The 13,808-nt window shown below is 46.3% G+C and overlaps 1 protein-coding gene across 1 annotated transcript in view; it reads left to right on the forward strand.

The window, feature by feature from the left end:
* The window catches only part of NOTCH2 (notch 2), a 114,208-nt gene that overhangs the window by 85,957 nt on the left and 14,443 nt on the right, over nt 1-13,808 (forward strand). Inside the window, exons 23-28 of the mRNA XM_019530576.1 lie at nt 167-690; nt 1,553-1,900; nt 2,131-2,273; nt 6,660-6,870; nt 8,838-8,934; nt 9,361-9,529. Coding sequence (XP_019386121.1) covers nt 167-690; nt 1,553-1,900; nt 2,131-2,273; nt 6,660-6,870; nt 8,838-8,934; nt 9,361-9,529 — 1,492 coding nt within the window. The remainder of the gene's footprint in view (nt 1-166; nt 691-1,552; nt 1,901-2,130; nt 2,274-6,659; nt 6,871-8,837; nt 8,935-9,360; nt 9,530-13,808) is intronic.

Raw genomic sequence — 13,808 nt, forward strand, 5'->3', positions numbered from 1 at the left:
TAGGGAAGCACCGCTTATTTCTAGAAAGGGGGTACTGGCTTTGATGTGCGGGGTGGAGATGCAGGTATTCATTGATAAACTCATGTCTCTGCATAACAAAATTGAGAGCTTATCTCTTAAGAGCCTTACTCAATGTGATCTCCTGCCCCCCTTTTTTTCTCCTTAGGGTTATTCTGGGTCTAAATGTGAATTCAGCAATACTTGTGGGCAAATGAGGTGCAAGAAAGGGGAACTGTGCATCCAGACATCCTCAGGGCCCCGTTGTTACTGTCCAGAGCTCTTGGTGGGTGAGGAGTGCCAGGCTACTGCAGGCTGTACCAGTGCACCCTGCCAGAATGGGGGAAGTTGCCATCCTAGGCCTCAGGCTCCTTATTATTACTGTCAGTGTCCCAGTTACACTGAAGGCAGCCAATGTGAGCATTCAGTACACCCCAGCCGAGAACCTGAAGGGTGTCTGGGTCAACACTGCATGGAACGAGCAAAAGACGGCTACTGTGATGAAGACTGCAACACGCACGCGTGCCAGTGGGATGGAGGGGACTGTTCGCTGATGATAGAAGATCCCTGGGCCAACTGTTCTTCGTCGCTGCGCTGCTGGGAGCATTTCAATGGCTTGTGCGATGAGGCCTGTAATACACCTGAGTGCTTGTTTGACAACTTTGAGTGTCAGCAGAACCCTAAGACGTGCAAGTAAGGCCTGATGCTGGCAGCAGTGGTTTCTGTAACTAATCCATCTCTTGCTATTGCTTTTAACAACTTATATGCTTGGCCTGCACAGCCTCTGCTCCCTCAGCCTTACGAATGGTGCATAATCACAATGCTCTGGCTGCACTTTATGCCTCAAAGAACTTTTCCTTCTTTCACCTGCTTTTCAGCTCTTTGGAAATAATATTTGGAAGATGCTGAATTTTGGGGGCAAAATGACAGTTTGATCAATGACACCATATGGTACCTTGCTTGCTGGATCCGATGGAGCAGTCTGTGGGTCTTGCTTCACAAAAAAATGCTATGTATGTGAGCTCACCACAAACTAGGGCAGAGCAGGATTTAAATTTTTTGTTTTTTTCATGTGTTGGCCTCGTGTCTTCTGTTTTACCCCCCAAAAGTACTGCATCTCTTTGGCTCAGGTGCAGAGTCTGAGACCTAAAGGTGTGATTTATGTGCTGCCCTGTTTCCTGCCTGGCAGCACGTGGTACAGCTTTACCAACATAACTGGTCATGTGGTAAGGCTGGACATGCTATGATGTGTCTCCAGTATTTGGTGCAGTCCTCTTGACTGATCTAAATAATTCTCATTTTGCTCACACTACAGTTGAACCAGGTGCTCTATGCTTTTCACTTATACCTTGCTCCAGATGTGAGGTCACATTGTAAATGGTACCCTCAAGGTGAATTTTCTCACCTAAAATGTCTGAGTCTAATCCATCATTTTGAGCTTGACCCACACTGGAATGGACTAGCTAGTGGTGGAATGCTTTGCATCCTAGTTGACAGGACCCCAGGCTACAGCTATCAGTATGTTACTGTCTATAACCCTCTGCCCCTCTTCCAGGTATGGTAAATATTGTGAGGATCACTATGCGAATGGCCTCTGTGACAAAGGATGTAACAATGAGGAGTGTGGTTGGGATGGTCTGGACTGTGCCGGTGACAAAGCTGAGAAGCTGGCGGAAGGTACCCTTATAATTGTGGTGCTAATGCCCCCTGAACAGCTGCTTTCAGATGTCCATAGCTTCCTATGGACTCTAGGAACCCTTCTACACACCAACCTGAGAATAAAACGGGATTCCCAGGGAAAGTTGATGGTATATCCATACTATGGAGAGAAGTCAGCACTACGGAGCCGGCGATCCCTGTTGGTCATTCGTAAGACCAGAGAGCTTGAACAAGAGGCCATTGGGTGAGCAAATTTCTTTGTTTTTCTCTACTAGGACTGTGAAGTCTGAATTACAAGGTGTGTACAAAACATACAATATTTTAGGCCAGGGGATGTATTGACCTGCCAGGGGGAAGCTTAAAACTATCAAGGTTGTTTAATCCAGAGCAAAGTGAAAGTATTAGCCTGGAAGACTCTCTCTTTTGTCTGGTGAAACTGATTAGCAGGACCTATTCTCTCTTCTGCTTTTACAGCACAAAGGTGTTCCTGGAAATTGACAATCGACAGTGCGCTGAAGAGTCAGACCAGTGCTTTAAAAATACAGAAGCTGCAGCAGCTCTTTTAGCAGCTCAGGCCATTAAGGGCATGGTGCCTTATCCTTTTGTGTCGGTTGAAAGTAAGTACCGTTAAAGAAAAGGGGGAAAATTCTGGGGTGTGAAGGAAGCAAATTTTTTTTTGTCAAGGCAGATTTTGAGTTGCAGGACAGCCTTGTAACCACTTCAGAGATCTTAGTGTTCAATACAATTTCTGGGATCCCACAAAACCAGGAGTGGGCAATTATTTTGGTCAAAGGGCTGCTTGCTGAGTTTTGGCAAGCCATTGAGGGCCGCATGACAGGCAGCCACGGGCCGATAAATATTAATTTTCTAAATTTTTTTAGGGGCTCCATGGGCTGGATAGAATGGCCTGGTGGGCTGCATTTTGCCCACCCCTGCACAAAACCCTTATACACCTAGGACTAATTTATCAACATGCAGTAGGGGCATGTGTGTTGTGATGCACTTGCCTAAAGGATTTTTTTTTTACATTCTGTAATGTGATGTGTTTTAAAAGACAAGAACTAATCTGTCACAAATAAGCAGGTGATCAGTTGGCAAAAACATGCAAGGGATTATCACATGGTCGGACCCTCTTGCCTTCCTACTAGAATAGAAATTGTTCAAATGGAGTATAACCTCATTACAGTGAACCCCTATGGGAAAGAGAAAAGAGTTCATAAAAGGGGTTGTTTCCTATAATAGGACTATTCAGTTTGCTGCATTCTTTTCATTCAGAAAAAAAAGGGAAAAAAAATAGGTCCCTTCTGTTAAGTACAGAGGATTCTTATAAATAGGGTTAGTTGTTATGAGGTTGTGCTGTGGTTCAGTCCCTCTACAAATTCAAAGATTTGCCATTATGTATACGTAACTATATCAGTGATGCTCAATCTTTTCTGCCTGGAGGGCTGGATGGGCAGTGCCTGGTCCATCCATGAGCTGAATTCAGCTGGTATTCCCTGTCTGGCGCCCAGGTGGGCATAGCAGGCACCAGCTGGCTGTGTGGAGTGGAGTAGGGGGCAGGCCAGCCCCAACACAGCCATAGAGGGGAAAGGAGTTTGACTTGGCCCTGTGGAAAGGAATGGGGTGTGGCCTGGTTTTGCTGGTGTGGAGGGCGGGGTGGCATCACCAGATCCCAGCCAGCCCTGTACGGAGAGAAGGGCTTGTGGCCTGGCCCCAGTGGGAGGGAATGGGTGTGGCCAAGCCTCAATTCTGCCCCATGGGGGAAGGAGGCGTGGCTCAGCCCCAGCAGGAGGGAATGGGGCATGGTCAAACCCCAACCACGTCCTGCTGAGGGAAAGGGGTGTGGCTCGATTCTGGGGAAGGAGGGGCATAGCAATATCCCAACCCAGCTCCATGGGGGAAGGGGGTATGGCCAGGTACCAACTGTGACCTGTGGGGTGGGACTGGGGTGTGACTTGGGGCCAGTTCAGGAATGGGGGGAGGTATGGCCTGGCTCTGTGGGTTAAGGGTTGCGGCCCAGCCTGACTGGCTGCACTGGGCTTGGGGTTTGGGAATTTGGCAAATGGAGAGTATCCATATTAATGGCCACTCCCCAAAGCTGACAAATTTCCTTACCCATGGGGAGTCCCCATGGGCCAGATATGATGGCTTTGCAGGCCTCATTTAGCCCACAAGCTGGAGGTTGAGCACCCCTGATACACAGGAAAGCCATGACTTTAAACTGTGATCTTGCAGCCCTATTTCAGGAACAGGTATCGTAAAGAGCAGCATCTTCAATTTAGCAGAAGCTCCTTTTGGCAAAGGACCAGATCTGTATAAAAGCAAGTGGATACTTTATTGAAGATGCAGTTCCCAAAATTGTGGTCCCAGTTTCTCACTTAAAAGAAAGGCCATGTGTACAAGCTATGCAAGTTCTTCTGAAAAAAAAATAAACAAGTCCTACTTCAGTTGTAGAATGCAAATTCTAAGACACGGAATAGAGGAAGGTGATACAGCAAAGGTGTTGTGTACGTTAATTGTCGTACCAGCTCATCAGAATTTACTCTGCATGGCCATAGTCTGAGCTCTCCAAAGCCCGATGAGTCTCTTATTCTAAACACATTGGGCACATCCAGATGAGTGTGCATGTGCCTGTTGCAGCATCTCAAATCAGTTTGAGACACCACAAGAGGCATGTTAAGAACTAAAAATGTTCCCTGCACTGCCTGTTTGCAGCCCAGGCTCTAAATTTGATACTTGGACCCATATCCTGGTGCTGGGATGGAGCTGCTGCTGGGAGGGCACTAGTGGAGGCAGGCAGGGGCTGTGGGACAGGAATCAAGGGTAGGGGCAGGGCAATGGCATATCAGTGCTACTCAGTGCTCCACATCCTGGTGAGCAAAGGGGGCAGGGGCAGTTCTGATTTTTCTATGTTAAAAAAAACAAAAGCAAATGCCAAAGTGTATAAATATTTAAATTTTTTATTATGATGATAGAGGCACTGGTAGGCTCCCAAATTGCTTTAAAATTGTAAATATATCAATAAAACATTGCCCAACTGATCTTTCTCTATGTATAGTGGCATTTCATTTTAATCACAAAAGAACACAGATTTTGGATATTTTAATGAGACAAGTTGGGTTTTTTATCAGAGTGTAATAGGGGGCCACCTCAAGGCCGGTCACAATGTCAGCTTTACCACCTGTCTAGAGCACTCTGCTCTGCCTTTCCTGCCATGTCTTGATGTAATAATTCCTGATGTAGCAATGTGGGAGGCTGCCCATTTTATGCCCTGATACCTAGGGCATTATGCACAGCCCCGAACCTACCCTTATACCATGTCTAATTCCTCACAGATGGCATCCTAAATCACTATCCACTGTTACTCCCCCAGCTCCATTGCTGAGCCTGTCCCAGCTTGGCCTCAGGTGTCCGCAGATGTGCCTGGACTTCCTGCCCCCCTCACTGGGGCCTTTAACATATGCCCCCTTCACTAGGGCTTCAACCCATGCCCCCTTCACTAGGGCCTGAACTCCAGCTACTCTGGTCAGCCCATGTGCAGTCCTTCAGGCCCCCTAAGGCTCTGTGCTACACAGCTGCCAACCACTATTCTGCCCCCTCACTGAGTCTGGGGGGCCTTATGGCTCTCAGGTCTCAGGCATCCATAGACTTGCCTGGACCCCACTCTGCCTACAGCCCACTCAGGACTCGGGCATCTGCCGACATACCTGGACCCCCATCATACCATCTGTCCCAGCAGGATATAGTTTTAGTCATTCCTTAGGACCAGGAACCTCCTTCATCCTCATAGTTCCTGCCCTTGACCTCCAGGTGTTCTGAGAGCAGCAGGTCTAGCCCGGCGATGTTCTCCCTCTGGCTCCTTGCAGCAACTGCAGGCTGTACTGTTCAGAGCCTGCTCTTATATTCTTTAGCAGCTAGGTCCTCCCTCCAATGAGGCAGCCTCCTGCTGGCCATATGACTCTCCTGATTGACAGTGCAGTCACCTGCAGGCTGCTTTGCTGCCTGCTGAGGCCCTTAAAGTGGCAGGCACCTAAGGTGCCCTGCCACACAGAGAATTTGCAATTTTTAAACAGGGAACACCAGGATCTCTGCTAATGAGACAAGTGGTGAGACTTGGGCAGTGGAGCCTGTTCAGGGCCAGCACTAGGGACTCAGCTGGAGGTCAGACAAGGTGGCTGACCTGGCCATTTGGGGCCAGGAGGATATGCTTTGACAGTTCAAAGTAGGACATTACAATGAGCACATCTTCTGGGCAGTAGCTGCCCAGATGGCAGGGCAGGGGCACCAGAAAGTATGATAGCAGTGCCGTATGAAGGCCAGCTGTGCAGACACGGCCCACTGGCAGCTAGTCCAGAGGTGCAGGAGGCTCTGCTACAGTGCCCATATCACAGCCCAGGTGACCATACAGTCCCAATCCAGATCTGGCTGGTGCATGGCCTTGTGGCTGCATGCTGTCGCAGGTGGCAGTGAGTCATAGCTGGGCAGCAGTATCCACTGCCAGACTGCTGCAGTGGGTAGATGGTGTAGGGGTCACTTTAGGTTAGGGCTGCTTCAGCAGTCCAGCTGGCACAGGGGCCAGTCTCCCCAGATACCAAGTGGATGGGCTCCAGAAGCTCCTGAGAGCAAGTAGCCATCAGCTGCTTGCCAGGGCAGCTTTTTATACTACTGAGGTCAGCACAGGTGATGGCTCTAGCCTCTAGCTCCAGCTGCAGCTGCGGGAGGAGCTGTGCAGAGTCAGTTTGCCCCAGGTGGCACAACTTGCCCCACACCAGAGTGCATGTTCAGGCATGTGTGCTAAAGCAAAAATCCCCGGCACAAATTTGTGCCACTCTTATTTGAGCTGCTGCAAGGTCGTGTGCCTTCATGTGTGGATGTGCATATTGTGAGTCAAAGCATTAAATAACAATAAGAATAAAAAAGAATAAAGGAAGATCAGAGGCTCTCATCTGAGGGGTGGGGAGGAAGGAAGCCATTTTTCTTGATGTTTCACTTGGAATTTTTAGGTGAACGCATATCACGAGGGAAGACCCAGATGCTTTACCTGCTTGCTGTGGTAGCTTTGATCGGCCTTGTAATCCTTCTTTTGGGTGTGATGATGGCAAAGCGAAAACGGAAGCATGGCTCCCTCTGGCTCCCTGAGGGCTTTATTTTGCACAGAGACTCCAGTAACCACAAACGGAGAGAACCAGTTGGGGAAGACGCAGTTGGATTGAAGTAAGGGTCCCTTCAGGTCACTGAGCACCTCTGTGCTAATACATTCTGGGTTGTTGGAACATAAAAGTAAAAAAATAAATAAATAACATGGTGTATAAATCTCTTATCCGAGGCACTTAAAACTCTGTGGGAAAATCACTACTTATGCCAACATTTCACATGCCTTTCTCTGAATTTACCTTTGTGCCCTTGGACAGAAGGTCTTGTACTTGGTAATCAGTCATGGATGCCAAATCTATTAATAGCTGTTGAACAGAATGGTTGGAGATATTTCCTCTGGTATCTCTTAATCAATAATGATGGATGCCAGAGAGGTTAATGAATAAGGGATAGATCACTCTAGAGATATCTAGAGATTTCTTTCTAAAGCATCCACCCTTGCTTGCCACTGCTGGAGACGGGATACTAGGGTAGATGGACTATTGGTCTGACCCTGTAGGGCACTTCTTATAAATTATAAGAACATAAGATGTTAATAGTGGGAGCTCTGTCTCCTGTATAAATTTAAAATGAGACTGAGCAGAGCACTAAAAAAACAATTCTACACAACCATTTGCAATGCCCTGCAAATGGGGAGATTTTTGAAGATTTTTATTTGTAGAAATAATGAAATCTTTAGGGAAAAAAATAACATGACCGTTCATTTTCTTCATTTTCACCCCTCACCCCCAACATAGCCAGACTAAGAGCTCTAACTGTACTTGAAGTAAATTAAAATAGTGGTCCATATTTATCAAGAATAAAACTGCAGAAAAGTTAGAAGCCAATAATATGGTCCTATGTGTGTGTATTGTGGTCTGTCAATGAAATGTTTTGAGCCAACAGTGTGCTCCTGTTGGAAAAAAGGCCAGCATCGTATTGGGCTATATTAACAAGAGTGCCCCTTGTAAGTCAAAAGAAGTGCTTTTTCCATTCTGTTCAGCACTAGTGAGAACTCACCTGGAGTACTGGATCCCATTTTGGGGCTCCACACTTCAAGAAAGATATGGATAAATTGGAAAGAGTCCAGCAGAGAGCATCAAAAATGATTTGAGGTCTGGAAAACATGATTCATGAGGAAAGGCTGAAAGAACTAGGATTACTTAGTCTGGAAATGATGAGAGGGATGTGCGGGTTATAACACTTTTCAAATCCCTGACTGGTATAGAGAGGGTAGAGAAGGGCTTTTCTATGTGGCTGTAGGAGCAATGGACTCAAGCTGCAAGGAGGAGATTTAGACTGAAGATTAGGAGGAACTTTCTGAACATTAGGATGGTCAAACATTGGAGAAGTTGTGGAATCTCCATCCCCGGAAATTTTCGTGAGCAGGTTAGACAGACACTACTTGGCTAGGATGGTCTAATCAAGGATGATCTTGCCTTGAGCAGTGGGTTGGATTAGATGACCCTATGAGGGTCCTTCTGCCATATTTTCCTATGATCCTAAGGTTGCATGCTGTGAGACTGTGTGTGTTTCTTGCTAGCTTTGTGACAGGCATGAGAACAGCATGATGTTTTGGTCCACCTCTAGCAACTGGAGCTTATATAAAAGTTGGGGCTGTTAACAGCTTCCAGGTTAATGGACTTGGTCCTGAAGCTAAAACATTAGAGGTTCTAGAATGAGTGGGTTCCATAGCTATGCTGCTTGTCCTCGATAAATAGAATAGAGCTCAAAGGACCTGCAGAGGTCACCTAACTACGATGCCGCTGTTTTTTGGCCATGCAACCAGCTGCATGGCTACAATAATGTTGTCTTATGGAAGCAATACCACCAGGACAAGAGTTAGTAGGTAATCTCTGCCTTCCAGCAGGGCTCTTGACCTCTTACATTTGCAACTTTGCTGTTTCTTTAAAAAATATGAATTGGGTGTGGCTGATAGTAAAATTGTTCCATTGTAGTATGTGCAGCCACAGAAAATTGGACAGTTTTCATAATTATGGTAACAGTTTGTCACGCCATGAAATGACACAGATATCCTTTTGTTTTAGAAATCTGTCAGTACAAGTTTCTGATGGCAATCTGGCAGACTATACTGCAGGGGAACATTGGTCAGGTGACAGGGGACCTCAGCCAAAGAGAGCTAAGGTAAGAGATGTCAGGTGTTGGTTGTTGTGCCAGGTACTGAGATGGATTTTTGTTTGAGGAAAAGTTTTGTTTGTTCTGTTACGCCCCCTTGCCTACAATATTCCTATTACCTTTAAAGAGAAATAACACCTCCCGAAGTTAACAACCTTTCAGATGTAAACCCTGCACTTCAGATAGTGACTCCACAACCATCACTGTATCTCAGAGATCCACCCCCATGCAGAACCTCTAATCACAATGGGGACAGAAGCAGATCTAACAATGCCAATATGTCTGTGAGTTTAAGACAGTTTTCACCTGGTGGGAACTTAAAGGCTAAGAATGCCAAACTGAGGTTTAAAGAGAGATACTGATTTCAAAAAAGTGTCTTTGATAGTATAGTGTGTGCTAGTGGTTTTGAAGTGAACCTTCGTTTTTCCTGCTTAGTCTGAAGATGAAGCATTGCTCCCAGAAGCAGATGAGCAGGTAGATCAATGCCAATGGACGCAACAACACCTCAGGGCAGCTGATATTGATGGGACCACATCCCTTGCTCTTACACCACCTCAGGCAGATCAAGAAGTAGATGTCCTGGACGTCAATGTTAGAGGACCAGGTAAGTAATAAGTATGTCTGGTACAGTTGCAGATCCATACATGACTCACAATTTTTGAGCCTGCCGTACCCGTAACAGTTGACCCTTCTACTTCATGGACTGCTTACAATTGCAGAAAGTGTCAAGACATTAGCAGAATCACAGAAAGCCAAGCTGTAGTTGAGGCGAGACAGACCTACAGTGTAAGAAACCAGACCTAGGAGGTGGGTTTATGGTCTGTACCACATAGAGTATGGTGAAAAATAATGGGAGGGAACATATTGTGTCCAAATTGTGTGATACATTGTTGGAGAAGGAATTGAATAAAAGTAGTTCAGGGCAAGGTGTCTACTAAGGACATCTTAATGGTCAAAGGAAGTGGCCAGGGCAAGGCCATGTCAGAGATTCGGGGTGAATTGCCATATTGCAAATAACCAATAGCTCAGCTACTGTCAATAGCCTTTTTAATTGAACAGTCAGCACCTGAGGTTGCAAGAGCCAGTTGAGTAGTGTTGTAGATGTGGGCACACACAGATGCATATTACATAGTCTAGGAAGGAAAGAGAGAAGGTCTCTTGACCATTAAACTATCTTTTTCTGTAGCTATTGGTTTTCTTAATTAGACTATATGCTGGTTGTGAGAGTATGAGGAAGTTTCTTCTTAAACTCAGTCTGCTAACTGGCTAAATGTATTTGTGGTGTCCTGCTTTCCTTTACTGTAAATAGATACAGGGCCATGTCATATGATAAAAGATCTGGTGGTCATTCTGTACCCCACTGAGGGTACTTTGTTCCTTGAGCTAAACAACTAGCTGTGAGGGGTTTTTTCTTGACTACAGTAGCTGAAAATGTGACTCTCATACTGTAATATGGTGTTAATATCTGATCTCATTCCAGGCCTACTTCTCTATCTGTTGCAATGTAGGGGCTTCATCATTTTTAGTGATGATCAGATTTCCTTCCTAATGTTGTCTAACATACAGTTTGCTTTCTGACCCCTGTCATAATTCCTAAATGAAGTGATGAGGAAACAGCTCTTCTTTGTGGGCATTAAGAGTTTACACCATCAGTTTCCTAGCTTTAGTTCAAACTAAGTTTGTAACCCTTCGGGAATGACCCCTTCTGATGTGAATCTACTGCTACTCTCTTCATGCATCTATGTGCTGCGCAAAGTTTTACCAAGCAGCTGCAGGATGAGAATAAAACCAGGACATCCTTATTGCAGCTATTCACAGAAGACAACTGTAGAACTCTTTAATTCTGTCACTTGCAGGCTGCTGTTGTTCAAATGTTTTCTTGCAACTGCAAAGGCAGGCAGTAAAGTTAGTCACAGGGGAAGAAAGCACTGACTAAGTGAGGAGGAGAGGTAGCGTAGTGGAGAAGTAACTGTATTCGTAGACTGGTGATAGGGTAATAGAAGTCTTTCCTTGTGTAGCAGACAAGGGGCTCTTGAGAGAATGAAAACACGTTAAGGGGAAGGGGTTGGAGCATCAGATTGCAAATGTTTCTTGGCCACCATTTGGAGTTACCTTGTAAAGACCGGTGACAGTGCCCTAGTTAGATCTATCACCTTCCTCAAACCCATCCCTGGATGGGGAGGGGACAAGAGGCTTCTCACAAAGATGTTGCCTAAGGACTTTGTACGTAGGGTTTTTACACCCTAATATTCTATAGTTCCCATTTAGAAGCGAAGGTTTTTTCCCCTCTAGGTAGTACTTGCCCTGTGAATCTCTGCAGCCTGGCTTTTTGCTCTAACAATTCTTTGGTCCCAGCTCCAGCAGGGAGCCCCAGGCTGTACGGTGTCTCTCAAGTGAAGCTTCTACAAAGTGCTGTTTTGTTCTTTGTGTTGTACACGAAGTGAGTCACAAGAGGGGAATGGCATTCTTTGCAGTGGAGCTATTGTGAGCTCATAACCAATGTAATATGTCATTATTGGCACCATTAGTAATGCCACCTGTCATTAAATGTGCTTAATCCTCATTGTGATAAGACCCTGTCTTTGGTTGCTTAACTTTTAATTCCTTGGGCAGGAATTTTGCATGCCTGGTATCTGCCTCTGGCCAAATTCTTTGGAGTTTCAGATAAAATAGTCCAGTCTTTTCAAACAGTGAGATTAAGGAAAAATACATTGTTTTGCTCTTCTTCTTTTTAAAAAAAGTATCCTGATTGCTGTTTTCTTGAGAAGCATTTGTGCTTCTGTGCTTGGAGACTCGGTGAGAGAAAGGGACAGCCTGCTGTGGGATGTGCCTTCTTGCTATCCCCATAAAAACGAGGGCGAATATAGCCAACTTGTAAGACTCTGCCAATAGCAGTCCATCCATACATGTTCAATAGAGCTTCATTGGAGCCTAGAAGTTCAAATTTCCAAGTATTATGTATGTGCACTCACAGTCTGAGCATACCCCATCCAGCAGAGATGCAAGGGATGATCAAGTCTTTCCATTCCACTGCTGCTTCTCTGGCCATGGTGGTGTTAGTGACCAGAGGTAAGAAAATCAGGAGTCTCCTTTGTTCTCAGTACTCCTCAGCTGGTACCAGGGAAGTATACAAGACAAAGCACCCTGTCTGGAAGGTAGAGGACTAAAGAACAGGGTACAGATCGGCACAGGCTCAGACATTGGGCAGAAGGTTTTATAGACACCTGAGCACAGTACTTGGCATTGAACCCACAACTCCTGAATCTCAGAATTGTCTGTTATCCTGCAAATCCTGTGAAACCGACTGGCAAAAGATGTTTTAACCTCTGTGGACCAATCACTAAACGGGGCTAGCAACTTACTGTTGCTACCTGAAACTCTGTTAGTTCAAATGTTGTGGTTTTAAAGGCCCCAGTGCTTGCCAGTGATCTTGGTGAAGGGTTGGTGTGGTTCTCCACTGTAAAGGTACCTTGTTCTACGTATTTTGAAAACTTTAGAAACTATATTAAAGTAAGTGAAGGCAGGAACATAAAGCACTCAAAGCTAGGAAATGCCAGGATTGTGTTCTTCCCACCTTAATGTAATACCCCCTCTCCTTTCTTTTATGCCCACAAAAACTAGTATCCAATCACTGAAGCCTGTGATTACATACTATTTTTTGCACAGGACACTTTTTTGCCTTGGCACACAGGATGGCAAGTGCTCTGGGGGAGAAATTGGGTGGTGAATGAAGTTGTTTTCTGAGGACTCTAGATATAGCGCAGGTACACCCACTTGTTCTAGAACTAGAAAGCAAGCAGTGCATAAGGAAAGTGAATGCAGTGTCATGGTTAGCTTAACTGAATGCTGCCCAGGAGACAGGGCTGTCCCTGGTGGTAGTGGTGGGGGTGTGTGAATCGGGGCAACTTCCCTGGACCCTATGCTTCAACATCAGGATGCCAGGTGCAACTTTACATTCACCCATTAGAAAAAAAGACTTACCTAGAACTGGCTGCAAATGGCGGAGCCAGCGTGGCATGCGGCATCCACGCCATGATTTAAAAGCCAGCTATCTGTCAAGCTGAGTAGCGCTGGGCTGATGACATCAGCCACTGGCACTGCCATGAGAAAAATAAAAGGCACTCATTTAGCGTGCCAGTAACTGTGATGAAGAAAATGAGGCAGGCTTGAAACCCCGTGACAGATGCGCCCAGGCTGTGAGAGCCCAGCCGACCGGGAGCTTGGAAGGCTCCAGCTCACCGGGTGGAGGGACAAGCTAGTGTCTGCTCCCTGGATTTAACTCCTGGAACACTGAGGGAGTGCTTGAGAGTCCAAGAGGGACACTGGACCCAGGGGAACCAACGCCAGCTGCATCCGAAACCATAAGTACTTGTAAGTGGAGCCCCCTATTCCCATCATGTCAAGAAAGTTGTGGCAAGCTTTTCGAGGGGAGGGCCTGCTCTCATTTGGAGGGGGACCCAGAACAGAAAGATCACCACGGCCCACCCTGAGCTTGCCCCTGGCCCCTTGTAAGAGCCTGGCCCCAGCCCACAGTGGCACCCTAAACTGCCCTGTGCAGTTCTGAGGGCATGTGCCTCCTGTGCCTCCCAGGGTGCACGTTCCAGCAAGAGCTGCTGGGGGCTGTCCTGCCCCCTGCCCCCACCAGCCCTAGCTTCACTCCCTCCCCACTGTCAGTTTAAGTAAGGCAAAAAGATCAGTTTGGTCCTGTTGTTATATGCAGTAGGCTATATACAGGGCTATGGCCCTGTCATTAACATACAGTGGCTAGCACTAGCAGGGACGGCGACAAATTAAGGAGGCCATCCTTGAGGGACTGGCCCAGGCTAACATTCTAAGGGACAGCCAGCATGGGTTTGTTGCGGGTAGGTCTTGTTTGACCAATC

The sequence above is a fragment of the Crocodylus porosus genome, unplaced genomic scaffold (assembly GCF_001723895.1).
Source record: "Crocodylus porosus isolate Cpor-Errol unplaced genomic scaffold, CroPor_comp1, whole genome shotgun sequence".
Classification (NCBI taxonomy): Eukaryota; Metazoa; Chordata; order Crocodylia; family Crocodylidae; genus Crocodylus; species Crocodylus porosus.